Source organism: Geospiza fortis, unplaced genomic scaffold (genome assembly GCF_000277835.1).
Source record: "Geospiza fortis unplaced genomic scaffold, GeoFor_1.0 scaffold5, whole genome shotgun sequence".
NCBI lineage: Eukaryota > Metazoa > Chordata > Aves > Passeriformes > Thraupidae > Geospiza > Geospiza fortis.
The window spans coordinates 319,917-343,655 of NW_005054421.1; the positions used below are offsets into that span (position 1 = coordinate 319,917).

The window sequence follows — 23,739 nt, forward strand, 5'->3', positions numbered from 1 at the left end:
ATCAAAATATGTTCAGCATTTTCTAAAATTAAATAAATTGTTATCCTTTTTATGGCTTCTCTGTAAGGATAAGCAATTGCTTAGTGGAGAGAAATACCACCTCTACAGCACATTCATCTGACTCACTGTTAAGGGCAAGAGCTGATTCATTTTGTTGAAATATTTCTACTATTTAAATTATTGCTAGAGGGATTTTTTTTTTTTGTACGACTACAGAATTATGAAACTTGTGCTCATATTTCTCATTTTTTAAAACCTCTTTTATCTAGATGGCATACTTATATCAAGGCTGAAATTAAGACAATGAATTTTCAAAGTATTTAAGTTGATTAGATGTAGCAATGTTGCGGTGGGTGGTTGTCCAGAGTGCCGCGACCTTCCCGAAGAAGCGTCTTGAAAAAGACGCCTCGGCAGCACGGCATGTGTGTGCTCACACCGGCTGATTTCAGCTCTGCCGGGACCTGGGCAATGCAGAAGGAGAGATGGGGTCTTCGTGTGAGGTTTCAGGGAGAGCTTTTATTGAGCTTCCTCCTCGGAGCCCAGGGACAAAGAGCCACTCAGGCAGGGAAAGCAGGGGTTTGTATAGGGATCACGAGGGGCGGCACACAACACCAGGGCCAGTGGGATGAGGCACAGGGCTGGAGTGAGGGGGAAGGGCCAGTGGGGTAGAAGAAATCAACCTGCAGTCACAAAGGTCTCTGGGGGCAGTTTTCTTGCTCTCCATTACCAAAAGGGTTGTAGCTCAGGTTGGCCCTCCAGGGGCGTGTGGTAGGCTTTCCCTTTGCTGGTTCTCCGGCCCCCACACAGTAATAGCTTTAAAGGAATTGAGCATTACAGTGTGGGAAAGACTGCAGTATTCTAGAGAAGAAGTGTTGTGTATTAAACTTCAGATCCTTCTCACCTGTGTCCAGAGCAGAATGGTAGAATGTTTAGAAATGTTGTCTGTGGTGCCAAGCTCCCTTTCTTGTCTCTGAATGTTGGCTTCAAATTTGGCTGTATTAAAATCTTGCTGCTTTTGTTGTTCCAACTTGATTGATGACCATTTCAGTTTCTCGTGTTTCAGTGGAAAAATGCACATTTCTGGTGCAGGGTACTGATTAACCTTTGCCCCCCACTCTGTGTGTTGTATTTAATGTAGTGGCAAACTACAGAATTGCTTATTGGTTTCACTTTGTGTCATCTTTTCTTTTTTCCCCTTTTTCAGAGCTCCCTCAGTGACAAAGCTGATTCCCAGCTAATGGCCATGCCTTACACAGACACCAGTCTCAGGTAAGGCAGAACAGCTCCTTTGTTATTGCTTTCTACTTAGTAACCTAGTTTTTCACCAACAGTTGGTAAAGAGTGACCATTTTCATCTTCTCAGGGTTCTTAAGCCAAATACAGCTACTTTTCTTGGTCTAATTCTGTCCCTTAGCAAATAACAGCTTCTAATTATTTATATTGCACTTGAAGACACCCCTGTATCACAGCTGCACTCTTCCAGGGCTCTTCTAGCTATGAATTCTAAGAAAATCTTTGCTTTGCTCTCCAGAATCCCTTTCTAAACAGATTTGAATGTTTAGGGAAAAACAGGGGGAACTGACTTTTGACTCTGAGAACATCGTTAGTTTATAAGAAGGTTTCAAAGAGCCATGAATCTGGTAAGGGAAAGGTTTCTCTCATTATCTTCAAGGGTCGAGCTAGCACCAAATTATTATGTTGAGCTTAAAGTACCATTGTATCTCATTTGCATTCTTTGTCTCCATCTGCTGACTTTTCTCTGGTGATTATTGGAGCATGTTAATGGATAGTTTCCTGATGTCCCCTGCCCACCTCTCCTCATCACTATCCTGTCCCTCTTCCCTGGTGACAGGAAGTACTGGACAGAAATGATTTAGGAAACAAAATTTCTCTCTCTCCTGATCTCTGTGAAACTGTTTAGAAGGCTGTCTGCTTTGAAGTGCCAAAGAGGAGTGTAAGAGCAGAATGGAGTATGGAGGGAACTTTTTGGTGAGAGCACCACCTGAAATGGTGCTGTGGGAAGTAGAACAGCAGTGGCCTTCCTGTTTGCACTGCTGCTTTGAAAGCAGAATCAGCCTGGGGGAAAAGAGCAAGCTGCAGGCAAATGTTACGGAAAACAGGCTGTCAAATTTTGATACATCTTGACTTACAAGAAAAAAAAAAGAAAAAGCTTTTTGAGTTCTACAGGCAGATGAAGGATAGCTGTTTCAACTGGGCACTGATGAGCAAACCTCAAGCCATAAGGCAGTTTAATATACATGCTTGCATTACTCTTGAAAAAGAATTATCTGGATTATTTGAAACAGTGTGAAACATCACGCATCTGTTGTACTGTGAAGGAAGTGAGATTTTTTGGGTTTTTTTCAGATTAAGGATGTTTATGTGAACAGGACTAGTGAGTCATGGCAGCTGCATGCTGAGCCTGTCCTGGAACTGCTAAGAACATATAACAGATTTCCAGTTCCTCTTGGAGCCACCAGCTATTAGATGCTCCATGAAATCATAGAATCAAGGGAAGTTTAGGTTATAAAGGACCTCTGGAGATCTCTAGTCCAATGTCCTACTCAAAGGCTTAACTTCAGGTTTACTGAATGCCTCTGTTAGAAGAGATAGTCTCCATCTCCATTGTAATCTCCACCAGGAAGCTGAGGATTGAAAAGAATTTCAGGGAAGTCAAAGCAGTGAAGGAGATAAATTTAAGATGATTTCAAAGAAAATCATCAACACCTCTCATCTCTTTATAGTCCGTGTAGCTTTTTTCAGAGGTGATTTTGTTGAGGGCTTATATAAGAGTGCTTCTTAAGGCTTCAGGTATCAAAATGAGACTCTCCAGTTATTTTCCTAAGGTTTGCACTATTAAGATTGTGGTTCTTGATGCATAAAGCACTGTGTCCTGCTTCATTTCTTCCCAAAACAAGCCTGTGTGCAACATCCCAGTGCTCTGTAATGCATAACAAGCAGCGTCCTTCAGAGTTTTAAAACAAAAATTCTCTTTATCTCCCAATAAATGGCCAGGTTCAGCACCGTTGTTTGGGATACACAATTTAAGATGGTGCTTTCTTGTAATATGTAAAAGTGTTACTGTAACAATTGATAGTTTTGCACTTGGTTTTGGTTCTGGAGTTACTCCCTCCCTTTGGTGGAGGGTCCGTCGCGGTTATCGGCAGATGTGATGTCCTGCCCTGCAATATGTGGCAGCATACACCACAGCATATGTTGCAGTTGAGATGGCCGTGATACACAGAGTATCATCATACAATTTCAGAAAGCTTCAGCCCTTACAGAGTAACACCACACCACATCAGAAGGCTTCAGGTGTCTGCCCGTACAGAATGACATCATATCACTTCAGAAGGCTGCAAACATCTGCCCCTGTTGTTCTTTAGCCCAGCCTTTTATACCCCTCATTGTTCATGCATTGTACCTGTGTGCGCTCTCTTCCCTTCTGTGGTTGGTCAGCACATCTGGGCACTCCATGTCTCATGCTTTCAATACTGTTCACTTGCTTTTCACAGTTGTAACCCATTAGGGATGAGGCTTGGCCACAGCCCCATTCCCAATTACCACAAACTGTGTACCTACAATAAGCCCCTGATATCGCTCATATTCGATGTGTTACACAACCAGGAGAGCTTTGGAAAGACCCTGTGGTTTCTAAGTGCTTTGGGGCAGTTTTTTTCCTGTGGCTGGTTTTCAGGTCTTGTTGTGTCACATGGAGTGTGGGCGAGCACACAACTCTGTATACCCTGTGTCACCTCTCAGGATGTGTTGTACATGCAGTGCTGTGCCTTCCATCACAGCCCAGCTCCAGTGCTGGTGCCTTCCATCACAGCCCAGCTCCAGTGCTCCATCTCAGATGTGATGCCTTTCATCACAGCCCAGCTCCATGCTCCATCTCAAGGAGGCACTTGCTGTGCCTGCGTATTTTTGTGGATGAGTAATCAAGCTCAAATTAGCTCCAGACTTTGTTTCCTGTGTGTGAAGGACAGGAGCTGATTCCTCTCATGCATAGTTCTGCAGAAAGGGGTGTGTAGAGTAGAGCTGCCTGCTCCTCATCCCCCAGGACTGACACCCCCAGTCCTATGAAAGGGCAGCTGCCCTGGCAGCTGCAGTCTTCTGCTTGTAACAGGACTCGGTTAGCAGTGGAAGAGAAGATGGTGACAGCCTCTTATGACTGCTGCTCGAGAAAATCTCTTGGTGATAGATTTGTGCCTTGTTATATTTTATAAACGTACTAAAATAATCTAAATTAGCCCTCCTAGTTCAAAACCTGGGTCAGCAGAAGACACCTTGGGAGGGGAGGGATGCCCAGTCAGTGTCCTTGCCACAAACACACAGTGTGCTATTAAAGTGGAGGAAATTAAAATGACAGGTTGAAGGTCCAGCTAATGGTTTCCCTGAGTACAGCTTTCCAGTGTGATTAAATAAGTTCTTCTGGAATGGGATTGGGGAAGTATTAATGATAGCAGTATATGCCAGGAATTTCTCACCTTTCCAAGATAAACAGTGGATAAGTACCATGACTGTAGGACTTGCCAGTGCTTTGGCTTAAAATGGTTTAGAGCATCTTTTCCTTGTGTCTCGTGTGTAAATTGAGAACCATGGAAAAGATAAGCCAGAATTATGTGAATATCTTATTTTTGTTCCTCTGTCTGAATTGAAATCAAGACAAACCTTGGAGTTGACCAGGGGAAAAATCTTTGAGTTGACAAGAGGACACAACAGAAAAAAAAAGAAAAGAAATGTGGGTGAGAAAGAAGGTGAATTTGTCATTTGACAGTAAATTAAAAGTTTTGTTTATGCTTAACTTTGTACTTCTTTCAATTTCAGTGGTTTGGATTTTTAGCAGTAAAAGAAAATTATTTCATTACTAAATAGTTTGATATTTTATTTCAGAATGACATTTTATCCTTAAATTTATTTTCAGAAGTCATCACAATTTTTCAGACACTTTAGGTTGAAACTTTTTCTTCCTGTTGAGGTAGCAAACAGGTTTTTGCTGGCCTCAGAAGCATGAACAAAAACAAATCTGGAAAACTTTGCCACAGTAAGACCTTTGAAACACCTTGAATTTTCAAAAAGTACTGAGTAGTTTCATTGTCCTCACCTGTGTTCTGTGTTCCTCAAGCTTCTCTCAGTGGAGGAAGAACTGGAGTTCCTTTAAAAAGCAGGTCTCCAAAGTCTCACTGAAATTAACTGTCTTGTCTAAAATAATTACCTTTGCCCTTCATTTTTTCAGCATGCCTCTCCAAGGAGCTATCAAGACTTCTTTGAAGCAATTCACCGAAGGGAAGATACCTTCTATGTGGTGTCCTTCCGCAGAGTAAGTGTAGCAGGGGCTGGTACTGGCCTTCTACTCAGGTCCCTAAGATTGCTTCTAGCAGAGATACCAAAGATGACTTAGTCAAGATTGAAGGTAAATTTGTTTCCTCTGAAATTATGCTTCTCTGTGTCCTTTACAAGTAACGTGGCCAGATCATGGTCTTTGTAAATCATGCCCATCACATTGGGAATGGAAAGAGCTTTGCAGGAAACACTATAGTGCCAGGGCAAGACAGCCCAAAATTGCATGAACTGTGTGCTTCAACACACATTAGAGCTGCTTAATAGGGGTACAAACCTTCTCTGCTTCTGGGTATAGGAACAAATATACCCCCTGCATAAATTATTACTGTTAGCACAATACAGTTTCTGTCTTCGCCTAAAACTCTTGCATTTGCAGTTTTATGTATCACATATTGTAGCTGTACAGAACTGTGTGCAGAGCCACAATTTTTCTGCTGTTTTGTGACTTGTAAGCTGGCACAGATGAGCAGGCCTGCTATCTGTGCTGACATACAGCTGAGGCTTGTGCTGCAGCTTTGTCAGGCACAGCCTCACATCTGCAACACAGTTACTGATGGTAAAAGCTGTTATAAAATGGAATTTCAGGTGTCTGATGGCAGTTTCTGCACTGCAAGCCTGACTAGTGTTGAAGCCAGGACAGCTGCAGCAGTGAGAAGCTGGTTGGGATCTGGTGATGGAAATGATCAAGGCAGACAGTGGTTGAAACACCAATCTGGAGTTGGAGGAACTTCTTCCCTCCCTTTTGCAGAGGTTTCAATGAGTCATTAAATATGTCTGTTATGCACATTTGGCTGACCCTGGGCCTTGCTGAGCCTCCTGCCCTGCCATTTTGCAGTTGGGGTGTTAGATGAGAATTGCTGTGTGCATGTTCTCACCCAGCTGTGATCCTCCCAGGACCCTGCAAAGCTCCATTTGTTTCCTCTTCGTAGGAGCGATCCGAGAGGGGCCCTGAGGTAGTGGGGCACCAGTAGTGGCCACGACAGCAGCTCACCCAGCTAAAACCAGTTCTGTGTAAGAACACACAGATCAGCACAGCTAGTTTGAGCAGTTCCTGTGTTGTCATAATACCAATCTATAGATGCCATAGGTACATAGGTAATACAGCCCTGTTCCACCTGGTACACAGCAAGTTTCTTGATTTGTGAGATGCACGTCTGTAGAAAAGGTTCAGGCAAAATAAAAATAGCGGTGCTCTTCTTGGTATTAAGGTTTTATGCTGAGTAGAAATATGAGGTTAGCTTCCAGTCTTGGGATTACTGGGTTGTGTCACAAGGCTGGAATTTTGTTATTAAATGCTTGGCATGTTCTGCTGTTCTTTCAGCTAGCAACGCAAACATAGCAAGCACCAGGCTCCACATATCCTGAGGATGAAGACAAGGGCGCAGAGAATAAAAGTTTTCCTGGAAACTCTGAACAAAAAGCAGAGCAGTGTTTGTAGAGTTCTGCACTTGGGGCCATTGCTCCAGCCCACCTGAATGCATGTACATGTCCATAGGTCCTGTTTACACTGTTGGGTTAATGACCTGGAAGTTGTCAGCTCTCATTTCAAGTCGCAGAGCTGTCCTTGGAAACAGTGTGCCTTGTGCCACAGAATCCCTACAGCTTGCTCTGCTCTCTTGCTGGGAGGGGTGCAGGGGCCTTTTAAACCCATCTATGAAGTTTATTTGGTTGCAAAGCTTTTGGTATTTCTGTTTTATGAATGAAGTGTCCTCAAATAGAAGGCAGTTTCGTGCATTACCTCATTTATTGTTTTAACAGGGCAAACCTGATCTAGCAGCAAGCTCTGCCCTGAGGCACTTTTCAATGATTTGCTTAGATTCTTTTGTGAGTGCAGAAGAAAGGACTCCTGCACAGCCAGAGGGGTGCCATCAGCAGGGCCCCAGCCTGGGAAGGTGCCCTTTCACCTCCTCCTGGGGATTGCTGACTTCATTTTCTCTGGACCGCAGCTCCCTTTTCCCTACTGATTAGGAGCTGTGAGAGGACTGATTCCCCCCCAGTGCTGTCCCAAAGTTCACTTGTATTGCTTGTGCTTGTCCAAGTGAGGAGCCAAGGCCTGGAGATGAAATGTTTTGTTCTCCTCTCTCACTGTTTGCCATGCAGACACTCCCACATACTTAATTACCTGTTACAGCCCTGTAACATAGAAAACAGAACAAGAATCATGTAGTTAAAAGTTGCAGGGAATGGGTGGTTCTCGTTGTAGTGCTCCAAGTGGAAGGTGGGCTGTGGTTGTCAGGAGTTCCCTTCCACATGATGTCCCTGGATCCTCTGTCCCGGTTTCCTGCTCTGCGGCCTCTCAACCCCCAGCATTTCTCCTGGTTGCATGTGATAAAATGGAATATTTTTTGTGTGTTCTCACTTGCACTGCAGAAGCCATGCCCTAGTTCCTTGGATTTTCTAGAAAATGGGATTTGCTAGGGCTGCCCCTGCCTCTTACATGGTAGGACTCAGCCAAGACTTCTGGAAGTGCAGGACTGGGAAGCAAAGCTGTTGCACACTGCATGTTCTTCTAGTGATGCTTGCTACCTGAGATTCCCATGATCTCATCAATTTTATTTTCTCTCCTTTGTCTTGGAAGGCTTGCAGGTCTGCATATTTACAGTTAAAGTTTATGTGTTTTTGTTTTTTTTTTCTTTTGAAGGAGGAGAGAGGAAAATAAAGTAGCATTTGGATCAGCTGAGTCCGCAGCAGAAGCAGGGCTTTTGCTCTGGGTCTAAAGAAATTAATTTGTTGCTGTTATCAGGGGAATCTGTAATGTCATTTTAAACAAGAAGAGTCTGCTGCTCTGCCAACCCCCTTGATTTCTGCTCTGTAATGTCTGTGTGGATGCAAAAGCCCAGCTGGTGGATCTGAGGTGCTCTGTCAGCAGGGAAGAGACACCTGGCTGTCTCTGTGTGAGCCTGGCACCCACACAGCTCTCTGTCAGAGCTCGCATCTGGTTTGCCACAGAGTACTCAGGCCTTGCAATTGTTTCTAGAATTACCTGAATAGCTAGCTTAATGTGAAAAGTAATTAAGTAAATCATTGGAGAAAAAAATCCCATCCAATTTACTTTGGCCTCTAAATGCTGCTTCAGATTATTCCACCCTTGTGTGGTTAGGATCAGAGTCCCCACAACTTGGAGTGATTAAACAGTAGATCTCTCCATCCTGGAAGGTTCACTCAGTGATGACATCTCTGCAGGCTTATTCAAGGACAGTAACATTTTTTAGGGTAAGAATGTAATTACTGTTCTTAAGGAAAACACAGTTTAAAGTTTAATTCACGTCGGAAGTTCAGAGGACCTCTGGCATTTTCTCTCACTACTTTCTCTATTTCAAAGCAGAAATGTCTTCTAATATCAAAGTTTGCCACTTGCATTTACTGCAGTGCATATAGAGTATCTTACGATAGAATGTAGTAAAAAGTAGATATTAAATGGTTTCTGTTTCTTAGAGAAAGAGTGATGCTGGTGCTATGGGAATCAATGGCAAAGCCTTTACCAGCTTCTGGGAATTTGCTTTATAAATTTCTACTTCAGTGCCATAAACCATAGAGCTTCAGGGAAACCTCTTACTATGAAAGTAAATTTCTGGTCCTATAAGCCAACATCTGCAGTAAGCATTTAACACCTTTTTGAGTTCTGCAAACAAGTTTTTGCTGAAATGATTAAGCCAAATTTCAGTCAGAACGTTTGTTCTTTCTTTGTTTGCTAGAAATAAAAATGTCTTAAGTTGAAATGTGCTTCTGTTGGTAATAAGCCAATTAGTCCTGTGCTAATTGTATTTGAGATGATATAATTGTATTTGGGATGATCTGTTACTTTCAGGAAGCAAAAGATTATAAAGGCTGGCTTTGACATGCTTGTGCAGCAGCAGTTTGCTGTGCTGCACACACTGCTGGCAGCAATCATTTGAATGAGGCAGGTTCCAATTCACTGTGCTCCTGATGCCATCAACATCCTGCAGGGAAAACTGCTTTAGAAGAAGTTGGCTTCAGATGATGTTTCACAGCCAGAAATTCAGTCCTAACATATATTTTCCTCCATTGCCAAGTTGTTGCACTTGACAATGGGTGGTTTTTACTGAACATAGTGTTTTCTGCTGTTGACTTTTCTGTGGATTTCTGCAGACTGGGATGTGTAATTTGGTGTTTCATTCAGATTAATTGATTAGACCCACATAGTCCTGCTACCCTATCTATCTAGAGACAGAGCAACTCTTCTGTTTGTTTGAGTCCTGTGGATTTGCAACTGCTGTCAGTTAATATGCAGATTTTCGAAAGATTTTACAAACTGCCCTTTTTCCTGTGGAGCCTGACCGTAGCAACTGTTCAGAGGAAAAAGGTTACTTTATCCCAGGATTGTAGGATTTTTAGATCTTGTCCTATATTTTATAAATATGCTGAGAATAATATGTGGTAAAAGAACTGAGGTTTAGGGCATAGTATCCATGATAAAATTGTCTGTCCTTTTCAAAGCAGAGCTCACCCTTCAACCTGCTTCAGTCTTCTCTGTGAGGCCAATTCATGCCTCTCTGGGAGAATTTGGAAGCAAACAGAATGTGTGATTGTGCTTCAGCATGCCCTGAAGCTCAGTGAGTCTGCCTCTGTCAAACTACAGCTGTATTTGACTTTCAGATTTGAAAATCCATTATGAAAATCTCCTGTTTCCATCTAAGTGTCGATAGTGAAAATTAAGTCTGGCCTGTTGTATTCTTTTTTACAAATTCCCTCTTTTCTGACCAGACTTTGGATTCTTTCTGTGTCAGGAAATTTTCTCCTTCCAAATCCCCAATGAAGCTTGCTTCATTGGTTTTTTTGTTCTGGTGTTTCTTGAACTGTCTTCCTTTCCATATGGAATATTTCAGGTAGGTGGGGAGGAGGTAGAGGGGACTTTCAAAGGGATGGAGAGGTGGTGGGGAGAAGGTTTCTCTGTGCTCTTTCTGTTACTCAGCTGGGGAAGATGTTGCTTTTGGTAGCATCTTAGAGCTTAGTCTAAAAACCTCCAGAGAGAAATCAAATAATCTAAAATGAAGTCTAAATTTTTTTGTTGATCTATACAACACAAATGGCCTCACCTCTGTCCTGGGATTCTCAAAATACTTGTGTATGCAAGTTAGGTAAAAGGACACTCAAAAGAAGTTAATTTAGGTTTGCAGCTTAAAGGCCAGCAGTTTTTTAAAGTGTTTCTGTCAACACCTTCTCCTGTTTTCCAAAAAACCTGACTATGTCATCATTTGTCACTGAGGACATCCTTTGGGGGGCAAAGCAGCAAAGAGCTGTGTGTGTGCTGTGGAGAACAAGCAGCCTGAGAGGAGGGGGAAGAGAAGGAGCAGGCAGTGAGGCATCCCAGATGTGTGGGGGTGGAAGCCAGAGAGGAGCAGCCACGAGTGGCAGCTGCAGTGCAGCATCTCCTGCAGCCTGCTGGCTCAACCAGGTGCAAACAGGAGGGGCCAGAACAGCATTGCAGAATGGTGTTTCTGAGAAGGGAAGTAATGCCTGTCCCAGCAAGTGGGGTTTTGTTTCCTTTGTTCTGTTCTTAGCTCCTGCTTGGGAATCTATCCCAAGGCATTTTGGAAGCAAAGTCTTAGTCGCTCTGGTTTTTATCTCCTTGGGTCCCTTTGAACCTCACTGCCCTCCAAATAAAGTCAAGAACTGATGTGGTGTTGAGGACAGATGTATAAGCAGAGGCAGGAAAGTCAACTTGAATATATCTGGCATGAAGCAAAAGCTCCTGTTGGATTTTGTGTGTATAGTCTTGATTCGTTTGTCTTCTCTATGGTTGCTGGAACTTCATGAATCATATTAATGCCATTACTGAATTTCTTTACACATCCTAGATCTAAGTATTACTTTGTTATTTTTAAACTAGTATTTGGAAGGACAACATACACTGCAGATAATTATAGTGAAAATAAAACATGCTGCAAGAAATGTCTCCAGAACCCAAAGTGGTTGCAGGGAGACGTGACCAGTAATAGCATACATGTATTTAAAATGTGCTGCATGCTTGAGAGACAAAGAGCTGTGGGCAAGAAGGAAAGGAAGATTGTTGGGTTTGGAAAACCTCTGTAAAAGTCCCACTGCTTATGAAATTGGTGTGGACATAGGCTGGAGAAGTATAATTGGGAAGCGTGGGAGGAAGATGTGATTATATAGTGGGAATTGTCTCAGTAAAGGAATGACAGCAGTATCTCACTTAATGAGAGTACAGAACAGCACTATTAAGAGTACAGAACAGACAATTGCCACCCACAAAGTGAGCAGGAGCACAAGTTTATCCACAGACAATTAATTTGTGCTCAATCAGAGCAGGTGGTGAAAATATGGAGCTCTGAAACAGTTCCCTTCCTTCAGGAAATAACCCAACTTCAGTAATGCATTAATAATACTTTACTTATGCCAGATAATAGTACATTTTCTTTTGTGATAGCATGGTGTTCATTGAAGAAAATTTTACTTAGATTATTCTGAACAGTTCCCAGAAGGGAACGATGGGCTCTTGCTTATGATCTGTAGCAGTATCTAATTATGGGGTTGATGCTGACTGAGCCCTAACTGTACAGAGACATAAATGATACCTTCACCTCTGGAACTACAGTGGCCAGTAAGACCCTGACTTGAATCTGATAGGAATGAACTGCTTGGAAAAAATTACCTTCATGATACTTTGTTTGCCTTGAATGACAGTACATGCAGAGACCACTTGACAGTACCCCTGCTTGCTTTCTTAGTTGAACTTCACACTTCCACAGCTTCAGACTAGTGATATTTTTCTGTTCGTTTTCTGGTTTTATATCTGACACTCTAGGGTCTGTATAAAAGTAAAGTATGCATAATAGAGATGGGTTTTTTTTCATTAGTGTCCTACCTTTTAGCAAATATTAATCATTACAGTATTACATTTGAGAGCATTATTTAAAATCTTAGGCACACATTTAGAGTTAATTCTGGTCAGATGAAGTTATTTGCTTCCAGTTAGAATTAATCCTTTTGCCAGGTTTTTAGCTGGACAGCACACAAAGCTTATTTTATGAAGTAAGAGCCCAGGTGCTGTTATGAGTGTGTGCAGATTATCATCACCTCCCACTGGACCGAACAGAACTCTGCTAGCTTCCAGGTTTTATTTTTAAATAGCTGACACTCCTAGGACACGAAGTGTGATAGAATTCACTCTACATTCTTATCTTTAAACTGACTTTGAAATTGCTTGAAAGTGGAACATAAAACTTGTTTTCAGCTTCTGGGTCTCCTAGTTGTTTGTGGTCTATCTACTGGAATGGTGATGGGTGTGAGAAGAGATCGTTTTGCCTCATGCCTGGCACGGCTTTGCTCTTCACCCTGCAGTTGGATGAACTCCAATTTTGCCAGCACATTTAATAGAGACTGTCAGGCTTTGAGTTAGTGATTAGGAATTCAGAATGCCATGGGCTAAGCTAAGAGATCCTTCACACTGGAAACCACTGTTCAGGAAATCCTCTTTGTGTTTTGATTGCAAACGTTAAAATGTGCCTGTGAATAATTCTGGCACTTGAAAGTGTTTTTCATGGAGAGAAGGCAAAGCTGTGTAGGAGGTGCATGTGCACAGCTCGAGCAGTGTGTTGCAGCATGAGGATGCTGTGGAGGAGTGGCCTGCCTGCTAAACGCCATGGGCCACTGCCCTTGGAGCTGCTTGGCAAAGGGCCACCAAGTATTGCACAAGTGATTGTTATTGTTCCTTGGTTTCCTGACTATCCAAAACAAGGTTGGAAGTGTCAGCTGTCACAAAGAGGGTTATATCCACTATGAGGAAAGTGGTCTGAGCTGTGCTCAGAGAGGTGGGGAAGGTGCACAGGCCTTCCTCTCAGGATCTGAGTCCTGCCAGGCTCCTGTGTGTTGAACAATGCTCTCCTCTGAGGCTCTAGAAGTGCACATTCCCAAGCTGTTCCTCAGCTTGGAGATTCTTAGGTTGAGTCACTTGTTAGCATCTGGGAAGCCCTTGTTTAATCTCCTTTCTAGGAAATCAGCGTGGAGCTCTTCTCCTCTCTAAGAACAGTCCTGAGCACTCAGATCTGCAGTTTTTTATCAGGAACTCAGTAGGCAATCAGTGGGCAGGTGATTCCTGGAAAAGGCAGCTGAAAGGAAACCAATCTGCTGTCTTAGGTGATCTGGGACCACCATCTCCAGAAGGGCATCTCCTTAACATCAAGGAAATAACACTCTGGGTTTCTCTTTCCTTTTGCTGGTCCATATGTTTGGCATTTGCTAACCAGCTGTAAGCCTTAACTCTCCAGCAGGCAGCAGAGGTGCTGCATAGAATCCAGGCATGAAGTTTCCTTTCCTTCTTCCTTCTTCCCACTCAATTTCCGAAGTGGCAACATAGGGAAACATGTACAAAAATGAAGGTAGACATCAACATGCTGTCATTTGGAGAAAAGCAACAGATGCAGCCATTTTCTTGGTGTAAAATTTTGGCAAAATCAGGTAACTGCAGCTCTAGGAGGTTGAAAGAAAGTGTAAAGAACTACATTTACACAACTAGAAGGAAACTTTAGGTTAAGGCTAAACACAGGTGTGGTACTGCCAATGCTGAAAAAAGGGTGTGAAGCCAGCTGGGTAAATGGCAATGTTGTGACAGGGTATTTCCATTTCAGGGTAGAGTTGGTTGGTGTTGGCTTGGTATGGCAGTCCAGGAGGAGGATATTGCCCACAGCATGGCACTTGTCAAAGGGATGTAAGAAATGCATGTAAAAAGCATGTCTGTCCCTTAATCTCATTGTCATGCACACATGTGCCTGTAAAGAGTGCAGGATAGGCCAGAGAGAAGAACCTGACCTCCTGTAAGTTCTCGAATAATGATCATTTAATTCCCTACAGCACTTCATCCCTCCTCTGCTCTCCTGGCAGTTCTAACCAGCACTGTCCAGCAGAGTAGAACCTCTTCACATCAATCAAAATTGATACCCTTATGACTTAGTCTCTCCAAATCTTGATGGTTGACTTGAGAGTTTACCTGTTTGTTTATAAAAGTCACTTCCGGTACCTTAATTCTCCTAGGAAACAGGCATCTTAGAACAAGACTAGTGTGCACTGAAAGACAAAAACCAGAGCCCCGTACCTCAGCTGTGGCACCTTCTGTCCAGTTCTGTTACAAATCACCTCTAGCTGCTTGCAGTGCTTTTTCTGATTGAAAATGCCCTGACAAAGCCTTGGTGCAGCTGCATGGGCTTGTAGGAAGTTATAGTGTTGAATCTGGCCCATCAGAGGATGTGTTACTGTGCTCCTGGTCTGGGTTTCCCTCCCAGTAATGGCACGTGCAGTTGTTACAGGGCTGCGTATGCTCTTGGTGTGCTTACAAACAGATCTGTGTGGGATCACAGGGACAGAGGGGAATGATCTGCAGCCTGGGGGCTGCCTGGAGTTCACGCTGCCTTTGTGTGGGTCAGGCATAGCTCTGCAGAGCCACGAGAGGTTCAGAAGGCAGGAGGGAATGGAAGTGAAAGGGAGCACATCCAGCAGGAGGAAGTAGCCTCAGGCTCTTGCTCTGCTGTAGACCTGCACATTAAGAGCATGATAAGGTATTTTTGTTGATGAGTTTAGGTAATGAAGAAAGTAGTGACTACACATATTAAACTGATTAATGGCAATCTGAGTTGCCCTCCAGCTAGAAGAGAAGATTTGGATTGGTGCCTTCAGGGTGCTCAGTACCTCTGATAATTTGCAGAAGTCATCATGAGTCCAAGATGTTCAGTTGTTTTGTGTAGAATTGAAACCAGTACAGTAATAAGAAAAGAGGGGAGCATGTGGAAGCATAATTTAGGTGATTATAAAAGTGCCTATGCAATTGATGCTATCCATGTAGTGAAATCAATTATTTTGCCATAGTATTTGTACCCTCAGTGTCTAAGAGGACACTGATATATACTCATCTAAAACCTTTCAGGCATCATTCCTCACATCTTTGTTCTGTGATTAGAATTCTGGTAGAGGTTTCTTTGACCTGAAAGTCCCCTGTATTTTGAAATAAAAAAGCTGAAAACTTCAGTGGCTTGGTGAAATGTTGTGAATGGAGCATTTCATTTTTAAAACCCACATTTATGAAAACAGAGCTTCTGTGGTTCTCTGATATGGTTGCATCACAGGATGTTTGTAGAAAATGTGGAAATTAACTCAAGACTTCTTCTTCCACTAGTAAAATGTACCTAATTAGAACTGTTGAAGGCAAAAGCCTTTACTGTAGTTCTGGATGCTGCTGGCACATGTCAAGTGAGAGACGGACTGATAAAGGCTTAAGTTTGCTTAATTTGCAGTGTTCCTCTCATACTTCTGTTTTTCTTTCTTAATTTCTTTGCATCTGCCTTTCTTTCTTAAAAAATTTCACAGATTGCTGTTGCTACTTTATGGACTACCAGGCACCACTCAAGGCTTCTTTTCTGCTAAATGGAGGCAGAAAAGCTCTTCTCAATTTTCCCCACCTATCCCAAACACCTACCATTCCATGGACTGGATTTCTTTCCAGAGGTGCCTTTCCTTCTGTAAGTTTTAAAAGGAGCCCAGACAACTCTGTGAGAGAGCTAAACCTGGAAAAAATTAATCTCACCCTGAGTTGGGAGATGAAAGGCTTTTATTTGCTCAAGCTATTATGTTCTAAATGTGGTGCAGAGCTGGCAAGTAGTGATAGAAGAAAACATATTACTCTGCAGGAAGAGAGACAGGCCCAGCCTGAAAGCAATAGCCTGATGTCTTCTGAGTGGCGTGCAAGCAAGCATCCCCACGTTTTCATCTTCCCAAAGCTGACCTTTCCCTCTCTTTTATCTAATCTGGTGCCTGTGATCTTGCTAATTCAGTTGCTGTGGCAGACAGGCAGTTACTCACATGGTGTCAGGAGATGGACAAGGAGTGTGGTGCTCATGCACCAGTTCACACCTCTGTTTATGCATTCTCAGGCTTCAGAGCAGGATCAAAGTAAGCTATTGTCACACAAGAAAGCTTTTTTGTGGAAACTGCCGTTTTCTACCAGCTGTACAATGGTCAAGTGCAGGTGGCTTGTGTGATGGCTTGTACAGCACTGTAGTACTCTAAACTGTTCAAAATTGGATGATTTATTTTCTCCCCTAGCTAAATGAGCAGATCCCAGGCCTTTCTAAGGGTACAGACCAGTGAGTCATTCTCATGGTTTGTCAGCACGAGAAAGGAGGGTTCCTGTTGTCCATGCCAGTTCCTTGGCTCTGAGTACTCCGGTCTCTCTTTGGGCCATTTTATTTTATTATCTGGATGGGAAAACAGCCTGAGGGCTTGTGGGCACTTTCAGGAGAGTCTGACAATTGCCAGAGGCTGGCAGGGAAGGAGAAGGGACCCTCCTGTTTTAGGTGGTCATGGGGATCAGATTGCTCAGGCTATGCCCAGCCATTCGGAAGGGCACTTCAGGTAGCTCAGGGGTGATTAATGAAGAATCCTCAATATCAGGCATCCTTTTTGCTTCCAAGTAAGAGTTAGTCCTGTACCTTATATATGCTTTTAAGACCATTTTCCATCAGATTGTTTTCTTGTTTTGGTTTGAGGGGTTCTTTTTAGGGAAAAATGCTGATTTATTATAGTACTTTTTCACTTATAAAATGATCTCTGTTTCTAAAAACTGATTTATGCGTTCCTCAGCAAGACTAGAAATTCAAACAGAGCAGATGTTTTGCAAAAAATCTGGACTCAGAATTGAGATTTAGAAGTGAAACCTAGAAGTGAAACTTAGTTACAAATGTGAAAAGAAGGAAGCTCATTGGGCTGGGCTAAATACAAACCAATAGGCAAAAAAATAAAGAGAGCTTCATCTTCATACTCTCTTAACTGAGATTATTACTAACAGAGGCAATAACTTCTTTAACATTATTATATTGAATATCTCTTTAATTAGAAGAAGCTATTAATAGTTGATGAATCCTTAGCCATACAGATGGCCTAGGATCTGCAGGATGAGTAACATCTTTCCAACAAGCAGCTGTAATGTAATACACATTGCGCGGCTTAAAATGCTGCCATCGAGTTTGGATTCAGCCCACTACATCCTGATATTCAAACCATGTTGTCTGTGCACCAGCATTTTGAGGGAAACAGAAGGTAGTTTGGCTTTGGAGCCCCAGCCATGGCCGGAGTGTGCCAGACCACTGCCCAACCATGGCAGCCCAAGAACTCTGCCTGTCCCTGCTGCCAGGATGTGCAGAGACCCCCCCAGCTCTGAGCTGAAGTCATTGCAGAGCTCTGAGTAAAGCTGGGGGGTTCAGGCAAAAATGCAACCGACTGGTGACTGAGAAGAGTGTTTATTTCTGGGTTTTCTCCATGTGTTTCTTATGTGCCGTGTTGCTCTGTTCTTGGGGGCTTGGCAGTGGCATTTGCATTGTGGGTGATTATTAAAAGGTATTCTTTTATTCAGCTTTGGCATGATTTGCAAGGAAGGAGAAACTGCTTTCAGCAGTGAAATCAGAGGACCCAGTTCTTCAGGTTCCATAAAAAGGTGCTTTCAAAGCTGCTTTACACAGCCGGTACTGACAATGCAAATGAGATGTGTATTTTTAAACCAGGTCAAAGGCAGTTTAGTAAAAGTACTGCCTCTGTTTATAAAACCGCTTTCTGCCTGTGACCACCATCATGGTGACGTGAAACATCATTTCTTGCTGCTGCTTGGGAGGTGATTACCTCCATCTCATCGGAGTTAACTTCATAGAGGTTTAGAGAGAGATTCAGGTACCCTGGCATATGAGGCTAAAGGATGGGGGGAGGAGGAGATCCCCAGAAACTTAGCTCACGGTCAGTTGCTTTTTCCAAGAATTTGAGGGACAGCAAACACTTCTAACCCAGACTTTCCAGTCCTCTGATGTATTTCTGTGTAATTGATGCAACTTCCACAATTAGGAAAGATTTGTTACTAATTTCCTGTACATCTGCTGTGCTCTCAGAAGCAGCATCTCTCTGGCTGCAGATGTGAATCAAGCTGCCACTGTCTGCTCTTGGGCAGTACCATGGGTTAACCCCATCCAGTAAATAAGAACCATGCAGCCACTTGTTCATGCCCTGTCTCCCCACCAGTGGGGAGGAGAATTGGAGAAAAAAAAAGTACACCTTGTAAAATAAAAACAGTTTAATAATTAAAATAAAATAAATATTATTATAAAAGTGGTAACAACTATAATGAAAAGGAGAGAGAGGAGAGGAGCAAATGATGCACAGTATAGTTGCTCACCGCCTACTGACTGATGCCCAGCCTGTCCCAAGAAGCAATCCTGGCTGGTTCTCCCCAGTTTGTGTACTGCACACAGCATTGTGTGGTGTGGGATGTGCCTTTGTCCAGTTTGGGTCAGCTGTCCAGGCTCCCAGCAGTGCCCCTGCTCGCTGGCAGAGCATGCCAGAGCCAGAAGTCCTTGATTTGGGGTAAACTCTTAGCAACAGCCAAAAACCTGGTGTGTTGTCAACATGAATTCAAAACAGCCACTGTGCCAGCTGCTAAGAAGAAAAATAAGTCTCTCCTAGTTGAAACCAGGACAGGCACTCAAGAGCAAGCAGCAGCAAGCTGGGGCTGCCCCAGCAGGGAGAGGAGAGAGGAGCACCCTGAGTTTGGCTCCCAGTGGGTTTGATCTGAGTTTAATTTAGACTTAATTTATTCTCTCTTGTCATTAGCCATGCTTTCAATTTGTTTGTTTACCCCTCTCAGTGAATATATTTCCAGCAAGTTGACAACAATCACAGATCCTGGATGGATCAGGAAAGGGAGAAAGTCACAATGACTGTGAGATGTAAGCTGCAGTTGTCTTTTTGTTCCCTCAAACCGGATCTGAATCCAGTACCTGATATCTTGACTGCAAAGGACATGTATGTTCTCTCTGCAGACAGTAAAACATATCTTAAGGTAAATCCCAGGTGTTCAACTCAAGGATGCATCTGTGTGTGCTCAGATTTTGGGCTAATGAACAGTTGGGTCCTGTTGTGCCAAATGTGCCTATTGTGCACACTTTTTAGAATAATTAACAGCTTCTGTAAAATGAAGTTTTGCAGTCTAGTAGTATTTTTACTCAAAGCTTTAAATGTATATTCACCTGTACACCAGTAATATATATAATGTTTTTCTTTGCATGGGAACATGCTTGGTTCCACTTAATAAAAGTTGCCCTTCAGATTGAATCCTGCATCTTGTGTCCAAATTCTGACTGTCTCAGCTTCCTTAGCTGAGCTGTCTGAGATGCCCAGTCTGCTGCATTGACAACTGCAAGTGCTCTACTTCTTGGCTTGCAGCTGTCTTGCATAGTGTGGAGCTTGAATGGGAGGTTTAAGTTCTTTCTGGTGCTGCAGAAGGCAAGAGGACAGTAATTTCAGATTAGAGCTGGCTCTTGTGCCATATGTGTTGTAGGACTGAACACACTGTGATCAAATTAATTGCCTTGATTTTAAAAAAATTGAAGTCTTGACTCTACTTAGCAGTTGTTTCTGATTAGGATTTTAAAGTTCTCTTGAATCCCCAGCTGCCTGCATGTGTGGGCATTTTTGCACTGTAAGAAAGCATCCTTTCTCCTGCCTTGAAATGAAATTGTTCTGCCAGAAGAGCATTCAGTCACAGGCTGTGTGACCTTTCCTGAGCTTTTGTAGCTATTCCTGAATGTTTCTCGTGTGTATTTAACCCTGATTGCTATCAACATCTTTCTCACACAGTCTTTCCTTGAGAGGTCAGCAAGTCAGGGAAAAGACAAGGTAGAAGTATGGTCTTGACAGATTTTCAAGAGGTCTTTATGGATCCTGGAAGTGCTGCTTAGAAGAGCGCTCTGGTCCAGCCTCCTGTGTGGAAGAAGGCTGTTGCTGACAGTGAGTAGGCTGTGGCATTGTCAAGTGGGCTCTGAAGAGCTCTCAGGATGATCTCACCACAAAGTGAGATCAAAGTGTTCTAGTACTTCACTGTCCTTTGAAGTCAGCTGGAAGAGAAAGCAGAGGACAGCTGTATTAGCAAACGGATTTGGGAGTGCAGTGTTACGTTGAGCCAGCATTTGGAGAAAGCCTGGCATCAATTTCTCTTTAGCCATGCAGCTTCTGTTTCATGGGAATGGGATCTGAAGAGATCCCACTCCCCTCTAAGGAGTGTGCCCATGGAACTGCGCTGGTTTTGTGCACTGGCTACCTCTGTGCCGTGTGGCTGGGCTGCAAAAGGCAGAACTGCAGAAAAGCCATGTCTGCTGATGGGAGCATTCTCCTCTACAGTTGGAGTTGTGTGTGCTTTTTGGGGCAGTCTCCAGCAGAGCAGCAATTCTGGGAATCCAGGATTTCTCTTCTGTAGAAGACCTGAGGTCATGCTGACAAGTATAGAAACTTTCAGTTAGTGTTTTGTGAGAGAAGCAGAGAATCTGGACTATATCCTTTTTGGTTTTACTGGACTGCATTCACATGCCCTATCTAAATTACATGTTTTTGCAATTACAGATTGCAGTTGCAAAACTAATAGCCTGCAGATGCTATGCAAAAGCAGAGCTCTGCTGCAGTGAATTATAGAAGGAGGAGTATTTCTTTTTATGGATAATAGTAATAAAACAATTAATTCCTTTTGGGTCTTACAACTTTGTAAAATCTGCAAAGACAGTTGACAGACTTGGCTGGGAGTTACAGATGAACTGCATTTCTGTGCTTCTTTAGCCTCTGGGAAGGACAGAAAATGGCAGAGAAACATAATTTTCAAACAATTTGAAGCAAACATTTGTAATTTTATGATGCTGGTTAGATTGAGAGAGCCTTTAGAAGAAAATCTGATCCTTATCAAACATAAAGGAGAAACTTTCCCACCAGTACAAGCTGGGATTCTCTTTCCTTCTCTGAGGCACAGAAGTCATACCTTTTCCAGTTTGTTTTGAAATGCAGATAATTTCCACAAATAACACACACAGAAATTACCATAGCATTTTTAAGAATGCTTTAGAACCTCCTATACGATTTTAACCAAAACTGTTCACTTAGACATAGAATTCTGTCCCTCACATCCTCTTACTTTGCATTTAGGAATTTTTTTTTTAATCTGCTGCCAAACCAAAATTACATCATGGCAAATGCATGCATTGTTCTTTACTTTTGGCCCTGCAGAGCAGTTCTGCAGGCAAGTTTAATTGGCAGGATTTCTGTCCAGTCTCTGTCCTGTGCCCTCCGTGGTAACATGGCGTTTTCCCTTCCTATTCAAATCAAAAAGGACAAAACTACAAGGAAAAATACATTTATCAGAGAAATAAAGTCCAAATGGGGTTCCTTCACCTCATTCTCCCTTGCAATTGGACTGGCACTCGTGTGCTCCATTCAAGCTTCTGCAAACTATGGTTTCCTGGGACATTCCCTATTCACAGGGCAAGGATGATGTGCTTCTTTTTTTGGATGTCTTGCAAGTCAAAAATGATACTGAAATAGCTTGGATAGAAATGCAGCAGGTTCATCTCGGGTAATTCCAGAATGAGGGATTTGCAGAGGAACAGGAAGCTTGAGAGAGCTGGTAATTTTGCTGCTCTGGTGTCACTTTAACAGGGTGAAGATAGGTGTTTCAGTAGGACAGGTTGATGAGCTTGTCTTTGGAAGCACACTCGTGTTCCACTCCTCCACTGGAGGAGCGAGACATGGTGCCTTCCCAGAGGCCCACGAGGTAGAGTCTATAGATACCTGATTACCAGCATATTTCAGTGTTATCTTAAGACATAATTCCTCCTCTTTGGCCTTGTATGTTGAACAAAGGAATTATAAACCATGAAAATAGAAAAACTGAGCAGTATGTCAGTATTTTTCACCTCTATACACCTGCTTTACAGCTGCCTCTTGTGCACCTCCACAATGCTTTGCATGTTTGTGAACCCAGCAGGCCTCTGTTATCCTTAGTAGTCTCCATAACCTTTCAGGTTCTTATTCCAGGAGAGATCCTTTGCTACTGGTTCTCCTTTACACAGAGAAAACTCTGCAAAGCTGAGCCCTGCTTGTGGACAAGCAGCAGTGCTGCCTTTGGACGGAGGGGGAAACTCCTCTGAAGGAAGCTGTGACAGAGTGAATTTTCCATTCCTCTGAGGTCTCTGGGATTTTCACAAGGCCCTCTGAGTCACAGTGAGGTGCTTTCCAGGTAGTTTGCTTTTGGAGTCCAGCCCATATCACATCTGGCAGTAGCACAATTTACAATAAAAGGCACTAAAGACTTCTTCATTAAAAGGTCTCTCATGTGGGAGCTAAACTGGATAGCAACTCCTTCTTCTGCCAGGACAGTGACTAGAAGTTGTTCCAAAGTGCAGTTAGGTTTTATTTATGAAAATTTGTCTGGGAATGGCAGAAAGGTGTAATCTTACACTAGAGGACATTTTATTGACTGTGGGATTGAGCTATTTCTGGTAAAACACTTAAATTAAAAATCATATCTCATCACTTCATTCCATCACTGTGTGCAAAGAATAGGCTGTAAAAACCACCTGTGCACAGAAATACAGGGATTGAAACAGCAATGGGGTGAAAAGGAATAATTCTGGCAAAAATGAAAGCAGAAAAACAATCTCTATTCCCACTACTTTTTGGAGCTTTCTTGTTCTGGGACAATCTTCTCCCCATCCCTTAAAACCTAGAAAAGTAGTTAGATGCTGTGATTAGGGGTTGAATTCTCAATTACAAACTCTCTTCTTTAAATGTGCTACAAACTCAAACTGTGTAAATGTGTGCTGGCTAACACAAGGTTAACATAGGTAGAACTGGTACAACTTCAAATTAAGTTAAATGGCATTGTTAAAGTGGTAAAGCTGCTCTCAGGATGTGCTGCCAAGAGCTGCTGCAGAGAGGCTGATACCTTGTGAAATTTTATTGTGGGTTTTCTGTGGGTTCCTTGCAGTCATTATCCCATTTTTCACCTGCTCCCACACTCTTCATGTCATGGATTCCCTGTAAGGAGCCATGATGAGGTAAGTAAATCTCCTTGGATTTCTAAGGTCTACCTTTAAAGAAAACCTCAGAAACCAACCAAACAAAAAAACTCAACAGATCAACTTTAAAAACAAGCCAGCTTTACTAAGTTATGGTATGATGAGCTAGAGTGGTGGCGATGAGTCACAGTTTGTGCAGAGGTTTTAATTGGTTTCCTCTCTTTTTTTTTTCCTTTTTTTTTCTATTCTCAACAGCATCCCTATGCTTTTCAGATATAAGGGTCAGAAATGTTTCCAGAGGCACCCTCCCCTCTGCATTTCTGCCCAGTTTAACATCCACTGATGGTGAAGACAGTGTTTCAGGAACTTCTGGCATTTTCAGATGGACCAGTGCTGCATCCACTGTGGTGTAACCTCAGGGCACTGTATGGCTGCCGTCTCCCAAGTGAATCAATAATGAAAATATACAGCCATTTCCTCTACAAATTTGTAAACTTTCATACATGTCCTTTTTGAAATGCAAGAGGAAACCAGAAATGCCAAG

General features: G+C 42.8%; 1 protein-coding gene across 1 annotated transcript in view; it reads left to right on the forward strand.

Annotated features, from left to right (window-relative positions):
• The window catches only part of ATF6 (activating transcription factor 6), a 70,757-nt gene that overhangs the window by 25,229 nt on the left and 21,789 nt on the right, over nucleotides 1-23,739 (forward strand). Inside the window, exons 11-13 of the mRNA XM_031061665.1 lie at nucleotides 1,205-1,269; nucleotides 1,941-1,989; nucleotides 5,240-5,323. Of these exons, the coding sequence (XP_030917525.1) occupies nucleotides 1,205-1,269; nucleotides 1,941-1,989; nucleotides 5,240-5,323 (198 nt within the window). The remainder of the gene's footprint in view (nucleotides 1-1,204; nucleotides 1,270-1,940; nucleotides 1,990-5,239; nucleotides 5,324-23,739) is intronic.